The sequence below is a fragment of the Hemicordylus capensis genome, chromosome 3 (assembly GCF_027244095.1).
Source record: "Hemicordylus capensis ecotype Gifberg chromosome 3, rHemCap1.1.pri, whole genome shotgun sequence".
NCBI lineage: Eukaryota > Metazoa > Chordata > Lepidosauria > Squamata > Cordylidae > Hemicordylus > Hemicordylus capensis.
This window is the reverse complement of record NC_069659.1, coordinates 258,921,154-258,939,655: the sequence shown is the minus strand read 5'-3', so window position 1 is coordinate 258,939,655 and position 18,502 is coordinate 258,921,154. Positions and strand designations below refer to the sequence as shown.

General features: G+C 42.9%; 1 protein-coding gene across 4 annotated transcripts in view; it reads right to left on the bottom strand.

The window, feature by feature from the left end:
• Nucleotides 1-18,502, bottom strand: part of C3H10orf90 (chromosome 3 C10orf90 homolog) — a 180,188-nt gene that overhangs the window by 20,512 nt on the left and 141,174 nt on the right. For all 4 annotated transcript variants that reach the window (XM_053312844.1, XM_053312845.1, XM_053312846.1 and 1 more), the window contains exons 5-6: nt 11,575-11,768; nt 6,239-6,440 (exon numbers count right to left, since the gene is read on the bottom strand). In XM_053312844.1, coding sequence (XP_053168819.1) covers nt 6,239-6,440; nt 11,575-11,768 — 396 coding nt within the window. The remainder of the gene's footprint in view (nt 1-6,238; nt 6,441-11,574; nt 11,769-18,502) is intronic.

The window sequence follows — 18,502 nt, the reverse complement described above, 5'->3', positions numbered from 1 at the left end:
GGTTTGTTTTATCCAGACATCGAGTCCTTCCCAAGGACCTGAGATGGCTGAACTTTATGGTCAATGTTGTTGCTGTTGTTATCGATATCGTCATAGAATATAGGCTGTTCCCAGTAAAGCTGCTTTTTGTAATTGGCTGATGGTGATTTCTGTGGCCCCTATGGTGTTGAGGTGCTCTTCGAGGTCTTTTGGAACTGCACCCAGGGCTCCAATTACCACTGGGATTATTTGGGTCTTTTTCTGACACAGCCTTTCAATTTCAGTTTGTAGATCTGTGTATTTTGTGATTTTTTCTATTTCTTTTTCTTCTATTCCACCATCCCCTGGTATTGCTATGTCGATTATTTCATCTTCATCCCATCCCATCCTATCCCATTCAATTCAATTTCTATACTGCCCTTCCAAAAATGGCTCAGGGTGGTTTACACATAGAAATAATAAATAAATAAGATGGCTTTTATCTCTCCAATGTAACTGGTAGAATTTTGCACACTGCAACCTTCACTTTTGGACTGGGTAGAGAAGAGACTGAATGTGAATGCATAGCAGTGAACATGTGTTATTGGTCAGATTCATAATTTTGGAGTACTCTTGTCTCCACAGCTGTGATTTGTGCATAAGGGTACCACAATACTCAAAGTTTATTAAAACAGGTTTTGCATGCAGCCAGAGATATGCTGAATGAATCCCAGAGCCCATTCACATGACCGAGTCGGTGACGGGGCAGGCATGCAGGCAGGGGAGAAGGCAGGGTTCAACCTACCTTCCTCCAGACAATTGCTCTTGCTCCATTTGATGTGCAAGTCGCACACCCACATGACTGGTGCTGCCGGGAGCAGCACAGATTACTACCACGCTGCTCCCGGCAGCGGAGCAACAGAGACTGGGACTCGTTATCCCAGCCTCTACATATCCCGCAAGGCACAGCATGATAAATGTGGTGTCTTGGGGGATTCCCCCATCAGGCAGGTGCTCTAGTTGCCCATCTCTGTGTCTCCTGTGCTCTATGGAGCCGAGGAGACACACAGGCCTGACAGCCGGGCTCCCTTAACCTCGGCTAAGAGCCAGGCTTAGGAGCGGGGTGAGGCTGGGCAGGAGTGCCAGGATCCATGCAGATCCCTGTGCTCCACTTGAGTAGCCTAGCCCAGGCTAGGCTGCATGTGAGAACAGCCTCTCAGTCTCTTTGAACGGCAAGTGCTTGGATTGTTTCTTCATTAGCTCTATGGGTATGTATGATTATGAATTGATGGATTAGTTGCATCAAACAACCACTGCACTGTTGAATCAGGATGCAAAATGGAAGCAACAGTTGCCTACCCAACAGAAGTGGTGGTCATGGAGAACAGAACTTTCTTCATAACCACTTTGAAGCATCCTGGCTCAACAGTGCAGTGGTTACTTGATCGCTGTGTCATTCATTCAGCTAATCCATCAATGCATAACCACATCCACTGAGCGAATGAAGAAACAATTCAAGCACTTGCTGTCCAAAGAGAGTGGGATTCTTCCAGCACATTTAAAGAATTATCTTTTTAGAGGGGATTTTAAATTTTATATTCTTGTCTATTCTTGTGGGTTTTTAAATTTGAAAACTTCATTTTAATTGGGTCGAATTTTAACTGAGTTTTATTCATTTTATATTATTTTGTTTGTTTTGTTGTTGTGAGCTGCCCTGAGCAATATCACGCTGGAGGGCCAGGATAGAAATCTTATAAACAAACAAACAAACTTTTTAAAATGTATCTAACAATTTATACAATTGTTTCTGTCATTCCGAGAATAGTTAAAATCTCATATACAAAATAAATTTCTGTGAAAAGCCAGATGAGGCTCATGAATTATGGGGGGGGTGTGTGTGCTTGTTGTATACACTTATCATTAATAACCATTACCAGCAGGAAATTAATATTGTTCAAGTAATTAATAAATGTGCACAATATTATGTTTTTGTTACTCATTTAAGAAGATAAAATTTATCTTCAGTGATAATACCGAGAAAAAGAGGATTATTTCTTCTTGGGAAACCTTTTTATAATTACATGCACAGGCATTGCAAAGTAATCTAAAGGCAATCTATTTTTTTTCTGATTGTAATATATTTTGTTTGTGTGGAAAGGATATATACTCAGAGACCAATTAATTCTTTGACTAAAAATTGACTTTATGTTCTTGATTTTCGAAGCGGGGAGGGGCGAGAGGGAAATCAAGAATATGTTCTCTTCCATATTCCATGGCAAGAGGCTCTCATGTCACAACCACCACTTGAAGTGCTACCAAACAGACGGTAATTTTCAATGGCCTTCGCATGGGGCAATAATGTATGAGTGACCCTCAATCTGACTTTCTAGAGGCACCTTCATATAAGCTTCTTCCTCTAATCCATTTTTCTCCATGCCACCACAAACCTTCAATATAGAGTGTGCAGTGGTGTGGAAAACTTGTCTCATTTGCATAGGGAAGTCAGTCACCATCATTTAAAGTGGTCTCCATGTGGCAGCTAAATCAAGTGCAGTGACCTCAAGTGTTAATTGCCTCAGACTATTCTTTTATTGTCCCTAGAAGTACATATAAATCACACTATCAGCTGCAACATAGACTGTATTATACAACAGAGGGAGAAACCCCTATAGGTTGTGTTGCAAAGGATAATTTTCCTTATGGGGTGGGGAGACTTAATCTGTAAACAACAAACCTGTGGCAAATTAAAAATATACTATTTATTCAAATGAGGTGTCCACATTTTGAGCGATGGATCACAAGTGGAGCTGTGAGAAATGAGAGTGAACCTCCCCAAATCTCTCTTTACTTAATCAGAATGTCAGTGATAGTTAATTTGAGATTATATTTGATAAGGTGATTTGATAAGTCATTTTTAGATTTCAATCAATTTGTAACTGCAGTAGGAGGCACCTTGAAACTACTTCCTTTAGGGAGTTCTCCTGCCAATTTTTATCAACAGAGAAATGAAGATTCAGTGCCTACTTTTGCTCTTTGCTAAATTAAGGAAGAACAAGGATGTACCAAAGTTACAAAGTCAAGCAAAGCAAAGGGGTTTTCCTCCCTTTTATTTTTACTGAAACAGGCTATCAATTCTTTATCGAAACTCATTTCTGGGTGTTGTAATTGCATTATATTTCTTCATAAGAAAAAGAATTTCAGTGACACATTCTTCAACAGTTTGGCCCACCTATGCTAAATAATGTTAAGAAATAGAGAGTGTTTTTAGTGCATCTACACACAAAAACATTCTTCCACTAACAGAAGAAAGCAAGGCCTGACATCCTGATTAAGTTAGGCATGCCTAAATTGTCCTTTTAACTTCAACAGGACTGCCTCAATAAATTTAGTCAGGATATCAGCCAAGGAAAACAGTGTTCATGTAGCTCTCACTGTGTCTATTGGGACCCTAGGATGCAGTTCAGATGTGCAACCAACACCCAGATTTATGTATCAGACTCTTTCTCCATAAGATGAGGGCATACTAGGGATTCGTTTTACAGCAAAACAACTGTGAGAGAGTTATGCTAGGACATACTGGTCTGATTTAGACAATTCAATAAGCCACAGTTTGTTAGATCACAAACGCAAGCCTAAGGAGCTCTAAGCCTGTGTGCTTCCTCCTTTTCCCTCCCCTTACTGACTCCTCCATCTGCAGCCCAGCAGTGAGGGAGATATCCTTGTTAGTTAAATCACAATACCACACATCATCTGAACACAGGAACTGTGGTTTAACCACAGTTAAATGGTTTAACCATGTCATCTGAACATAGGAACTGTGGTTTCATATTCTGGTTTACAAACCAGAATATGAAACTGAACTGAGGATGAAAGGAGAGGGGAAATACATTTCTTAGGTTCATTAGAAGAAGGGAACACATTCCTTAGGTTCATGCTTATAATCCAGCCATGGTTTGTTGGATCATCTGAAATGAGCTAGTGCCTTGCTCAAGGCCACTAAGTCAGCTTCATGATTCGAGGAGGACTTTGAATCTGATATCCCTGTATCCAAAATCAAAATTTTAGCCACTGCACATCCCTGCACATCCACTGCACATCCCAAATACTCTTGGCTCCCGTCTTGGGGAGTGAAATTCTGATCCATGGTGAGTGTAGCTCACTCATAGAGCTCACTCATGGCACTATTCTCTAGAAGCTGAGTGGGGGAAATGGGTCCTGTGAGGAGATGAATTGCCTGCCCACTTGAAGCCTCAATAACTGAGAAAGGGGACTAACAGCTTGTGAGGAAAGACTGTACTAGAGGGCCCTGGGGAGGGCATGATGGGCTCGAATGAAGAATTGGAAGTGCTTTTTGCTATTGCTATTTTTGTGTATCATTGACCAGATCCAAGATCTCCTGTCCCTGATGATTCAAAGAACAGGACTGTCTAGAGGAGAAAGCTGTTCCTGCTGCCTGCCTCAAAGAAAGCAGCCTTTCCCAGTTGTTTCAGGGTGTCCTTCCGATCTTGAACTAGGAACCATCTCTTGAATAATGGTGAAAAAAGAATGGAATGGGATTATATTATCTGAAGATGCAATATTATTATTAAAGTGTGGGTGGTAATGACAGATTAACCTTGTTGATGACTGGAAAACATTTATGTCATATTGAAACATAAAAAACCTTTGTGAAAGTGTGAGTGTGTGTGTTTGTGTGATTATCAATGCTGTATTTTTTAAAAAAGGTATATTGTAAATTAAAAACATAAGCAATGTGCTTGGGTATATGCAATTAATGTATAAGTATGGCATTGTTTTCTGTTTTATTTTTGAACAGTTAAAACAAATATGCTTTTATACAAATAATCATGTAATCTGTAATTGCTCGAGGGTGGCCATATTTGTTCTTAAAAGAGCAAACTTGTAAATGTCAAACTTAGAGCAAATCCACCAGTAGTCAAGCATTTCACTTTGTATGTTTTCTCTCTTTTTCTATTATTTGAAAGGAGGAAACTGGGTTCTCTTATTATTCCCAGAAGGACAAAGCCTCAGGGAGTTTACACACATGGGTAGCTACCCTGCTTCCTGTGGTCGAGGGGAAGAATGCTCTTAAACTTTATAGTGAGACACACTATATCGTTAATCTTGTAGAATCCAATCAATCTCTATTGCTGAAGTGTTAAGGAAAATCTTCTACTGAACACAGTGCCCACATGTTGCTAAGCTAATTCAGGCACTGCTGATTTGCCTGCACTGCTACAAGTCGTAGAGAAGCACTGGTGGGCTCATACTTTGGCACAGGCTCACAAATGTGTATAAAGTAGCATGCCAGCATTCTGGAAGCACTACTTAGACTGGAAGCACATTGCTGATGGTCAAGCAATGTGTTTCCGATCTACGTAGCATTTCCAGGGTGCAGGCACACTGCTTTAAATATCTGCACTCTTGCCAGAGCTTTGCTAGGAGCTTCTAGCAGTGCAGGTAGATCAGCACTGCCCAAATTAAGCTGTTCAACAGGTGAGCCAGTTTTTGTTTTGAAGTGAGAGCTGCTGCTTTCCAAGGCTGAGTGAGAGAGTAGATCTGACGTGCCACTTTACCTTGGAAACAGAACAATTGTTTTGGACACTATTTGATATGTTCTAGGTCATCTGTGTGGCTAACACTAGATGATGCATAAAGGAAAGGCTGTGCCATTGAGTCGGTGTCGACTCCGGGCAACCACAGAACCATGTGGTTTTCTTGGTAGGATTCAGGAGAGGTTTACCATTGCCAGCTCCCGCACTGTATGAGATGATGCCATTCAGCACCTTCCTATATTGCTGCTGCCTGATATAGGAGTTTCCCATATTTTGGGAAACACACCAGTAGGGATTCGAACCAACAGCCTCCTGCTCTCTAGGCAGGTTTCTTCCCTGCTGCACCATTAGGTGTAAAAAAGAATGAATAGTTGCATGAAGTCTAGATTTCAAAGGAATTGGGCTACAGTTCCCAGAGGTTGAGTTAACTTTTCCTTACAAACATACTGTCAGGTGAAAGAAGATAAAAAGCACCTTTGTGTAGTATTGCTAGGGAAAAGGAGGCTAGACTGAGCTAAGCCAATATATTGGCAAAGGCTTCTGAAGAACTCTAGACTGATGCTGCGGTGCATTTAATGACTAGTCACACTATGAAATGCTTCAGTGCAAGAAATGGTAGTGATGGAACGCTACCATTTGGTGGGACAATTTTGGTGGGAGAATTGCCCAACAAAGGAATACATAGCTTCAAATTCTGAGATAGATTTGGTAGTAGGTCAACTTACCACTGAGAGGATGAGGAATCGTATATTGTTTCTTCTTGTTTGTAATGGAAGATGAGGAAAGCTTGTAAGAAAGAATAGCCCCTTGTTTCTTTCCCGAACCATCACCCTGCTGGGCTTTCCTCAGCTGTACCATGTTCTCAAGTTTCTTTAGTCGTTCTTGTGAGCGGGAAATAAAGTGTGGCTTGTGAACTTCCAGGGCTTCCTGAAATAAATTGAAGGTATCATTATGATCTCGGGTGCGGAACACAGAGGGCATCAGTCAGTCAAATTCCACTGACTGAGCCTGTGGAAAGCCTGTTTCTTAAGTGTAGCATCCAACATGCATGGTAAGTATCAGCAAATTCTCTCACTTGGACATGGGAACAATTGTTTGGCTTGCAAAATTGCTGGATTAAGCAAAATAGATATTTCTGCTAAATCAGAGGGAGGAAAACATGTCTCATTTTTGCAATCAACAGCACCTCTTGTGAAATTTAGAACTTGATTTTTTTTTTTTTTTTGGACTACTTGTCTAGAGAGAATTAACAGGAGACAGTTAATGGTTTTTGTGACAACTCTGGTATTCTGGGTTAGGAGAAGGGATCTAGTCTGTTGTGCCTCATCAGACTGGCTATGAAAATAGGAAAATCAATTAATCACTATAAGCAGGGAAAGAAAGAAAAAACCAAAGCAATATGCTCTTTGCGTATTAATGAAACAATTTGATGTTTTTAAAAATAAACATTTTTGCTGAACAGTCTGTTTACTCCTAAACATTAACACATTTTTCCATTGCTTCTTCCCACACAAGCCTGAGATCTGGGGCAATCCCCTGGGCAGAAACAACTTCATTTCAAGGAATGCTTAGCTTTTTAACTTGAAATGTTGCTCCTCAGTGTTAAAAAAGAACAAAGTATTATCAGTAGTAGTTTAGAGCTGTCCAATATCTCCTCCAGAATGGAGGGTGTGCATTCACATATCGGCCAGATTTACAGTCCCTGTGAGCTATCAAGGAGCACTTCACACATGATTCGGGTTTTCCTTGGCCATTAGAGCATAGCCCGATTTATGTCCAGGGTAAAAAAAATCCACTTTTTGCATCAGGTTTTTTTGGGCAAATTCAAACTCGTAGTAAACCCTTGTAGTAAACTGCGGTAAAGCCTAATGACTGGACATGCTCCTGGCTGATCAGGTTTAAGTCACATGTAATGCCACTAATGCCTACGTGTGATGCAACAATGCTATAGAACACTGTAGCCCTTAGGAAAAAATGCTATTCCTTTCTTAAGGCTACCTCCTTAAGATTCCGTTATTAAATGACTTGCCCTTCAGCTGCAAAGGCAATGGGCTGCAACCATCAGGCCAAAGAAACCACCACTGACATCACAATGAAAAACCCAAATGCTTATTTTCAAATCTGAAATCTACTATGGTAAGATTTTTTAGTACTTTCCCAAGAGTTCTGACTGGAGCTGAGACGTATTGCAATTACACGTGTAACTAAATTAGCTATCTACTACTTATATAGCCACCTAATGGAGCAGTGGGGAAGTAACTTGCTTAGGAAGCAAGAAGTTGGTGGTTCAAATCCCTGCTGGTATATTTCCCAGACTATGGGAAACACCTATATCGGGCAGCAGTGATATATGAAGATGAGATGCTGTCATCTCATACTGCATAGGAAGAGGCAATGGTAAACCCCTCCTGTATTCTACCAAAGAAGACCACACTGCTCTGTGGGTGCCAGTAACTGACACTGCCTTGACAGCACGACTTTACCTTTACTACTTATATGCTTGTCACGAGGAGGCAAGAACACACATCATCATTTGTGGACAATATGTTGTCAACTAAAAGAATGTTGCCTGTTCCTTAATGATGAGTATGCATGATGGTGCCCCACTTTCAGCATTTTTGTGGTTTCTGCAAAGAGAATAAAACTGTTTGTAGTGCTCTACATCCTCTTATAAACTCCCATTTAGAAAGAGGGAGAGAGCAATGCTTCTAGCCTTCAGAGTGCATTGGCTTCCTGATGTTGTCACAGAGCCAATCTGAGTGGCTACAAAGTGTTGACACATCATCTTGCTGACTCTGTGATACTTTATTGGCTGAGATCATGTAAGTAGCAAGCTGATGCCTGGAGAAAAGGTACTGTTGCAGATGACACCAAAGCAGTTGTAAGAGAACCCATGAACAGATGTGAAAAAGCGAAGTGTTTATTATTGTTGTTGTTGTTGTTATTATTTTGCATTTATATCCCGCTCTTTCTCCAAGGAGCCCAGAGCGGTGTACTACATACTTAAGTTTCTCTTTCACAACAACAACAGTTTAGAAATACTTGCCCTCCCCCACACTCCCGCAACTTTTCATTTCACATTGAAAATATTTGCTTTCAAACGTTCAATGCAGCTATACACTATGAAGGAGGTTGTTGTGCAGTCACTCATAAAGAAACCCTTCTTGGACCCTGATTATTGATCCTGACAGGGTTACCAGTGCCAGAATCTGGTGAAGATGTCAGTATAGGGATTCCAGCAAAGAAATAGGCAGAGAAATAGAGCCAGAGACAGCTCACTGGACCAGAACAGGACCACGGACAGATCACTGGGTGAGAGTAGGCTAGATACCAGTCAGCAAGCAACTATAATGCTTTTTCAAAGACTTCTGAGCGGAGGGCTTAAATAGGTCTGCCATTCAACTGATGTCTCTAGCTCGGCCTCTGGAATAGCTGTTAGGGCTTAAAGCAGCCATGCTTCACATTGGCTCCAGTGATACTGGGGAGTCTGCCATACTTCTGGGGGTTCTGAGAGAAAGTCCTTCAAGACAAAGGAAGAGAGCAGGGCCATCTCCACAGGCCATGTCAGTGCAGGCTCCTGGAGTTCCCTGCCTGAGGTAGTTTGTTACAAGACTTCTTCTGGGGCTAGTCCCTGCTCCTATTTTAGCCATTTTTGGTGTCCTCAGACTCATCCTCTGCCGATAGTTTATCTGACTCCTGGACCATGACATGGTTGTGAGAACTATCAGCAAAACTCCCCTTATTGAAGAGTGTTCAGGCAGGAAGAGTGTTCAGGCAGGAAGAGTATTGAAGAGTGTTCTAGGTATTCTTGTATGACATTGTTTATCTAGAACCATTTCAATCCGGTGTCTGTGCTGAGTTTAGAATGGAAACTGCCTTGGTTGACCTGTTTCATAACCTCTATGCCAGGAAAGGGAGAAGGGAAGTGTGAACCTGCAAGTTCTCCTGGACTTTGCAGCACATAAGTGTCTTAGAGTCTCAGGGCTCTATTTTGTTTTTCACCTCCCCGCATATCCTCTTTTACAACTACTTACTAAACACTGGAGGTCATTTGAGGATTTGGGATGAGATGCCAACCACAATTCAAAGTGCTGGTTTTCTCCATAAAGCTTTCTATGGCTTGGGGCCTGGGTATATGAAGGACTGTCTCCTTTCACAAGACCTTCCTAATTGCTAAGATAATCTGTGGAGGTCCTAGGGCTTTTTCTGTGGAGGCAACCTGGCTGAGGAACACCAAATATATTCTCAGATATTTGAGTACAGTATCTCCAGATATTTGAATGTCCCCAGATATTCACTTGTCAACTATGTTGAGTTTCAAGTGCCAACAATCTTTCTTTGTTTTGTTTCTTGTCTATGCTTTGAATTTTAAAATAGCTGCTATTGAATTGTTACTGCTTTGTGATTTTACTATTATTTTACTGTGATTTTATGCTGCTTTCTGATGTTTTATTATTTATTGTTTTGTATTCCATTATGTTTTATACATTTCATTATATGTTATATTATATGTTTCATTATGTTTTATATTTTAGTGTGTTTAATCTGTAAATGACTTTGTGAGTTTTTCTGCTAAACTTAAAAGTGGGGTATTCATACCTTAAATAAATAACACAGCCACTTATGCTGTACTTTTAAAAAGGCATGCATGCATATAACTTTATCAGGCCTTCAAAAAGAATACACAAGAGGTAGGAAGCCATTGTAAAATGATGAGAGAGAGAGAGAGAGAGAGAGAGAGAGAGAGCACTCTTTATGTTCTTCAGGCCCAAAGAAAAGTCCTCCAGGAATCAGTCTAACATAGGCAGGGAAATTCTTATCTGATTTGAAGGGCACTTGTTCTGGTCATCAATGATCACCTAACTGAACTGGTTCTGAATAGACTGTTGGAAATTCTCTCTGGTAAGAGAAACTCTTTTTCATTATAGCAGAGTGCACAGAGGTACAACACAGCAGAATTTAGTTAGGCATGCGTGTATGCTGAGAGTAATGTAACTTGGAGCCAGTTCATAGTTTCAAATCAATATAAGTAGTATTTATTAGAGAACTCCATTCTAGATAGGAAAGTGAGGAAAGTGAGGCCCAACTAGCCTCCTCGCAACCATGCTGCACTAAGAACAGCTTCTAAACTGCCTTCAAGGGCAGACTTATGTAGAGTATAGGGATATGCACGAACAGCTCATGCACGTGCGTGTGGGGGAGAGTGGTTCTCTTAAGGGGCAGGTAAGCAGGTCCTTACCTGCTTTGTTGCCCCACCACTGCTTTTCTGGTTGCAGCGCTGCTCTAGCAAAGGCCATGAGCAACTGCAGCACTGTTCCCTGCAAGCTGGGGGAACTGGTTCGGCTACAGGTGCTCGAGCCGGTCTGGTGCTTCCCAAAGGAGGCGCCAAACTGGCTCATGCACATCCCTAGTAGAGGACTTTGCAGTAGTCCAGCCAGGATGTAAGAAGAGCATGGGTCACTAAGGCCAGATACACTAAGCCATTTATTATGTACTCCAGAAATCAAATATAGGTCCCTTTGTATAATTCAGGCAATGTGTACATTATTCATAGACTTCCGCAAATATCTCTGTATTAAACATCTTTATGAATCCTGAGGTCTTGGCTCTTATCACTAGTGGTTTCTGAAGTTGGAAAAGGAACCTTTTCCTCAGTCCAAGTTAGTTGTAAACTTGAAATTTGGGGATACGGGCCATAGTGATCTAACCCTATAAACTCCTTTAATCTCATCAGTCATTAGGTAGGCTGCAGCTCCCAGGTAATTGACTCCTAAGTGAAGAGCAGTAGTTGAGTCTGGAAAGGTGGGCTTGGTTAGCAGCAGTTTAGGAGCTTGGAAAATGCTCAAGTTATGAGTGTCTCCTATTCTCAGTGATTTTCTCCCAAGCAAGCAACATCATTTTTGAACAATTAATGGCAGATTGAAATGACCTCACTGTTCTGCTGATACAAAAGAAACAAAACAAAAGAAGAGGAAATGTGACTTTTTGCCTCCACTGGGTTCCCAGGAAAATAGCCATTAGAGAATTGAGAGTTAGTAGAGCAAACATTTTGATATTTTACCCTGAGAGTCAGTGGGTTTGGAGGAATTTTCTCAGGCTCAGAGCAGACCTCTGGCTGCTGGAAGGCTTCATATTTCTCATGAGTAACATCTGGTTCATGAGCTGTGGAAGTTGTTACCCAGTTGACTGTCTCTTTCTCCTCACTTCTTTTATGCTCCTTTAATTTGTTAGCTGAGCCACAGAATTTGTAATCACCTGGAAAAAAGATAGATGTTTATTATTAAGGAGATGTGAATACATTTTTGTCAGGTTCTTTGGATATGTAGGGTGGCTTCTAAAACAAGAATGCCCAAGTATGTGCAGAGGATCGATTAAGCTGAGGAGGTCAAAACTCATTGACTATAAGTCATATTTGTTTGCCCCAAGATGTAACTTGCATTGAACAAGATCTTACAAGGAAGCACAGTTATTCTGATGCCTCCCTCTGCTGGAAGCTTGTGTTAAAACTAAATCCTGGCCTACAAATGCAGCAAAATGAGGCGGTAGAATCTTGGCCATTTTTGAATGTTCTTTGGTGTTTAAAAATAAATAAATCACAAATTATATATTTAAAAATAGCACAATGGGAGGAAGAGTCTGTCCCAGTATATTTGTTTCTTGTTCTAATTGCTGAGAATCTTTTGTTGGGTTTTAAAAAAAAGGAAGCATTAAAAAATTGTATGAAGCTGCAGATGGAAGTGATATAGCTTGAAGTTCAAACCCTTAACAACCTGGTGCTTGAGTCCCTCACCCTGTTTTCTATGACCCTGCTCCTGGTATCTGTGGCAGTTATATGGGATAAAACTCCACGCAGCACTGGCTGCCAATCATCTCTGTTTGCAGAACTGGAAGGCCAAACATGCCAATCCATCCTCCAGTGGACTAAGGACCTATCCACTCTCTCCATCTATGAACAGACTGCAATTTTTAACAAGAAGTTCTAGTGAAAACTAATCTGCCAAGTTTCTTTTCATTATAATCTTAATTTATAATTACCATCTTCTCAAGATAGCCCACATGCACCTCAAACATTCATGTGTCTGCCATCTTGCACTGGGGTGGATGACATCATCACAAACGACGCCATTGAGGTGTCCCCGTGTGTCCCTGCAACTGTTCCCAATTTGATTCAAATTGGTTAGGAGGTTCACAAGTTAGCCCACTTGCACCTCAAACATTCATGTGCCTGTCATCTTGAATAGGGGTGGATGACATAATAATAAACTATGCCATTGAGGTGTCCCTATGTGTCCCTACAACTGTACCAAATCTGTTTCAAATCAGTCCAGGCATTGCAAAGGTGATAGAGGGACACACGGACACACACACACACACACGGATGGAAAGATTTGATGGAAGAGTAGGCTTCATTTAGAGCAGGCCTGCTCAACTCCCCCCCCCACCAGCTGTTTTTGGACTTCAACTCCCATAATTCCCAGCCACAGTGGCCAATAACCAAGGATTATGGGAGTTGTAGGCCAACATCTGCAGGTGGGCTAAAGTTGAGCAGCCCTGACTTAGAGCAACTGCTGGGAGGGTGGACCTTTTCTTAATAAGGGGAAAAGCCCAGGAAAATCAAAACAGAAGGGCCAGTCCAGAGCACTGGGCAGGAACTACACTCAGCCACTAGCAGAAGAAGAGAAAACTTTGTTCTATTTCTTTGTTCTGTCCCAAGAGTGCTCTGAGGAAGCAGCTCACTGAGAAACCACTGGGGAAATGGAGAGGCCACAACCTGGAAGATCCCTGCCTATGAATAATAAGATAGGGACTAGTTCAGTTAAACATGAGAGAGAAGTTATTTTCGTTTACTGTATTGTTTGAATCTGAGTTACCTCAGATGAATGAAAACTCTCTCTCTTACAATCTGCTCAGTGAAAAGACTATTATTGCACACTACTTGTTTTTTTAATCTGAAAATAAACCTTTGTTAGTGAAGTGTGCTGCTCTTCATATTGGGTCTGCCTTAGTCACATGCATTTGGAGGCCTAGGAATGCTCAGCTCCTTCTAGAGAAGATTTTGCCACTTTATCCTCCAGAAATCTTATATGGAGAGAGTGGTTTGTCCCACATTAAATAAAGTGGATGGTGGCAATCTACCTACTGTGAATCTCTTAAAATCAAGTATTCACCCCAGTGAAATCCCCACCCCACCCCTCTGGCTCTGAGAGAGAGAGAGAACGAGAGTGAGAGAGTGAGCAGGGGCATAGCAAGGTTGGAGTGGGCCCAGAGACAAGATTTGAAAATGCCCCCCCATGCTGCTCTGGTAGCTCCAGGTCTTAACACCCACATCAGTTTCGGAGGATGAATACAACTGAAGGAAACCTGGGCAGGTGCGTAGCTGGGGGGAGGCCAAGGCAGTGGGCCCCCAGACAACTGTCTCCCCTTGCCCTATTATAGTTACACCCCTGGGAGAGAGAGTGCACTAAACACAGCAGGAGGGAGGTAGCCATTTAGTACTTCTACCTTGAAAAACAAAACGCGGCAGCGGGGACAACGGTGGCTCTTTCCACCCCCACTCCCTCTGGCCTCCCCAATGACTGGCCGGCTGTGTTCTGGGCCTCAGATGATGCCGGCATGGCTACAGGGATGACAGAGGCTCCTTCCACCCAACCTCCCAACCTCCCAAATGACCAGCCAGCTGCACCAAATGATGAAGCGCAAGCCTGAACCACCCGGGGTGGCTCAAATCTGGTCCGGATTAGAGCCAAATCAGGTAATCTAGTTCCGTGCACATCCCTAACACACACACGTAGTGGAAGAGGGATGCACAGAGACAGAGCGTCAGTACTTCTTGGCTTTTCTAGCTGTTGGGGTGGGCATGGCCATGGGGGCTGTCATGGAGAGTGCCTGCAATTCTGCATCTGCAACTACACCACACAAACATACACACAGAGAGAGAGAGAGAGAGAGATGGGTGATATTATAAACTCACTTTCCTTAAGGAAAGTAGGCTAAAAATGGTTCCAGGTACACCACCCAGGCAGCATATACAAAGCCTCTGAAACTCACAGGTCCATGTGGAACTGGACCTGCAACACAAATTATCAGTTGCTACAGACATTGATCTTCTTTCTTTCTCCCTACCTATCTACTCTCCTAGTCTAACCCACTTTCTTATCTTCCTTCATACCACAGTTGAGCCCTGTTCTATTCACACACTACATTCAATGCATGTACAATCTGTGTACAGTGTACACATGTACAGATCTGTGTACCTGTACAGCGATTTGCACAATTATGTTCGACACATTTACAATAGTATGCTTCCTATCTGTACCATGCATTCGAGTGACCTGTACCCAGTTTCACATCAAAAGTGAACACATGTACAGACATTTGCAGAAAAAATTGTACATGTGTACAGAGACCTATATATGCATAAAACATAATGAGGCCAGTCTCACGATCAGCGAGACTCGCTGGAATGGTGTTTGTGGGGAGAGCGGGCTTAGCCCACTCTCCACAGATGAGCATTCCTGCAGCCCTGGGCAGCTGGATTGGAGCCGGCAGGGGATGTGGAGATCGGGGGCCATGTGGCCCCCGGAAGTTCCAGGATGCCTCGCGCAAGTGCGCAGGGTATACTGGAAAGACCCCCAAGCCCAGGAGGGTCTCCTCATCTGTTGCCGCGGTGCGGAGTCGTGCCAATACACGATCGAAAAATGGGGTAAGCGGCTCACTCGCTCCGCGAATCCCGTTTAAGAGGAGTGGTATTTGAGCAGGTCACCTGCTTTGGGGAAACCAGGCTCTCCTGCGAGCCCGGTGGTTCCTACAATCCGTGGAAAGTGGGCTAAGCCCCCTTAGCCCACTTTCCACTGATTGTGAGAATACCCTCAATGTGTGAACAGAGCTTTGATTTGCAACAGGTTTTTGTTGTTGTTTTCAAACTTTTATTTTTATATGAAACTTGTTCAGCAGTAAATAACAAGCATACCTCCTGTCATTTGATAGATATTGGAAGGTATATATGTAATAAGTAATAACTAACAATTACCCAACTGAGTGAATAAAATCACTGTGAAGGCTCAATAATAAACACTTTAGACAGTGCTTGTTGAGGATACAAACCACTTCACTGCAGATTATCTCAGGAATCCTTACAGCAACTCAGGAAGCTACTATTAGTAGCCATATTACATAGATGGGGAGCTGAAGGAAGGAAAGGTGGATTGCTTGAGGTCATCCAGCAAGTGCACGGATGAGAGGAGATTTGGATCAGAGACTTCCCATTTCACTCTTAGACACCAGCAGCACATTGTCCTAAAGACCCCGGAGGGGCGCCAAAGATTGCTCTTCTCTCTGCCGCCTGAGAGTTGTGCTGCCTGCAGGATGGACATTCATCAGGTAGAGCTGCACAGTTCTACCTGATGAATGGCCTGTCTACAGGATGCACAGGCTGGACATTCATCAGGTAGAGCTGCACAGTTCTACCCGATGAATGGCCCGTCTACAGGAAGCACAGCTCTTTGGCAGGGCAGGAGAGAGGAGAAGCCTTTGGTGCTTCCCTGGATTCTTGAGATGAACCACTACTGCTAGACACTACATCAGAACTCAGAGCTCTTATTCTGCTTGAGCCAATTTAGATTTGCTGCATTGATGATGGAATATAATAGGATAACATTACTTATTGTATTGTTCCCCAACCAACCAAACTGAGATTTTTTTTTCTGACTTGCAGTTGTCGTTTTCCTTGATCGTGTATTGATTTGCATATCCAATAGTCCTATTTTGGTGCTATTATATTAGTTGAGAAACTAATAAATAAAATGCTAAAATATGACTTCCATTCATTAGAAAAGTAATGAATCTTGTAGGTTTTAAAAATGGTTTTCCTTATTTATAATCATGCTTGATTGCTCTTTTAGGATCAATGTTTCTTGCATAATTTACAACCCCAAAGAGGAGTTTGTGTCCAAAATGCAAATAGCAGTTTTCAATATTGTTTTACAAGCCACTAAAATACAGGATTAATCTAGAATAACAAATTTAACTTTAAAAATGCACACTGAGGGCCGAACTAAATGAGATGCTGATTACATTATTTGGTCCTACGTGTTTGTTTGTTTTTAAAATGTAATAGCCGTTGCAGGAAGCCCCGATTCAGATTGGGATTACAGTGTGCAGGGGAAGAAGCATTCATGCCCCTACCATGGGGCTTTGCCCTCACCATGGTCCAAATCTGGATTGGAACTCGCTGCGTCTGCTATTTGCCCCAAGCTCCACAATCCAGATTGGGACCCTGGCAGGAGCTCAAAGATTAAGACTTTCTCCTCCGTCATATGGTCCCATGTATGTGGCTCCCACACAATGTGGTCAACTAAAATTGACACAAAAGGCCAATTGATATCCAGGTTTGGGCGATCCAGGTTGCCACTCATGGAAGTGCTGGCCATCATGGTTGTGATGCTTCCCCCTTCACAAAAACAGAGCCATAAATCTTGATTATCTGTCAGGAGGGGGTGAGTGATAGCGGTGGGGCAGGACTTCCTCGCTGCTTGCCGCACGGAAACAATGCTATTCACACACGCGTACAAAACCGGACTAAGGGAGCCCAGCCCGGTTTTGCACATGTATGTGAACTGCCGGGATGAGGCCTGATCCTGGTGGCGCCACAGCAGCAAACCAAACTAAGTACACCCAGCAAAATGAGGTTAAGGGAATGAGCACTCCCTTACCCTGTTATCTGCTTGTGTGTCAGCCATGGCCGGCACACTTGGGGAGGGCAGGGGGGTTCCCATAATGCACCACACACTTGTGCATTGCATTATCGGAGCTCCGGGGGGCATGGTAACACTCAGGCAACTATCATCTGTGGAGAAGGTAGGTTTCACCTGTTTTCTCTGCAGCCCGCTCATGAGAAGAGGCTCAATGCGTGCCATTTGCACTCACAATGTCTGAAGAAGGCTACAGTTAACATCACAACTGGTTTGGCCTTGAGATGCACCATTCTTTCACAGCTGGCAGTAAGAATGTGCTTCCAGCCAAACAGCATTATTTGGAGCATTAAATATCTGCGAAGAAAGCCTGTTTCAGATAGTTTTAGATGATCAGTTGCAGCAAATAGAAAATAATAGTTTCCTTGTGTTATGCTTGAAACTTGATACGATTCTTTCAACAACAACAACAACAAAACACCAGACACAACCCAAACTAATGAATATTCAACTGGTTTTTGCACCTGTTTTACAAAATTGTAAATCCTCTCCCATTTTAATTGTCTGCCTTACTTTTGCACATTTTGGCTAAGCCAAGATTCTGTTCCCCCTGAAGTTTGCAAAGTAATTGAAAATGGAGGAATTGTTTCAGATATTTGTCCAGGCACAAAGCACCATATGATATGCAGGGATGTGCTCGAACTGCATGTGCAGGCTTTGTGTGCATGCTGCTGCCACGTGGGGGTACTTGGTCCGAGTGCTGCCCCTGCAGGAAGCTGCATAGGGCAGTGGAGAACAGAAAGGGAAGAACCTGCTCTACTCTTTCTTAAAGCTCCCACTACCTGCTTCCAACCACAGCTCAAACTGGTGCTCGATAGTGGTGTACACGGAACCACAGTGTTCCAGTTTGCAGCCGGGTGTGGGGGCTCTTTAAGGGTGGAGGAGGGGGCACTTACCCCTCCTGCCGCTTCCCCCCCACCGGCACTCCTTTTTTGAAAAGCATTTGGGGCAGCAGCATACCTACCTGCCACCCCTTCCCCCATTCCTCGGCAAAAGGCTTCAGAATGTGCGACTGTGCTTGCGCATGGTGCGCGTGTCATATGTGCATGTTGTGTGTGCATGTCTGACATATGCATGCACGGGATGCATACACATGACATGCGCGCCGTGCGCATGTGCAATCACACATTCTGAAGTCTTTTGCTGAGGAATGGGGGAAGGGGCAGTAGGAAGTACGTTGCTGCCCCAAATGCTTTTCAAAAAAGGAGCACTGGTGGGGAGAGAGCAGCGGGAGGGGTA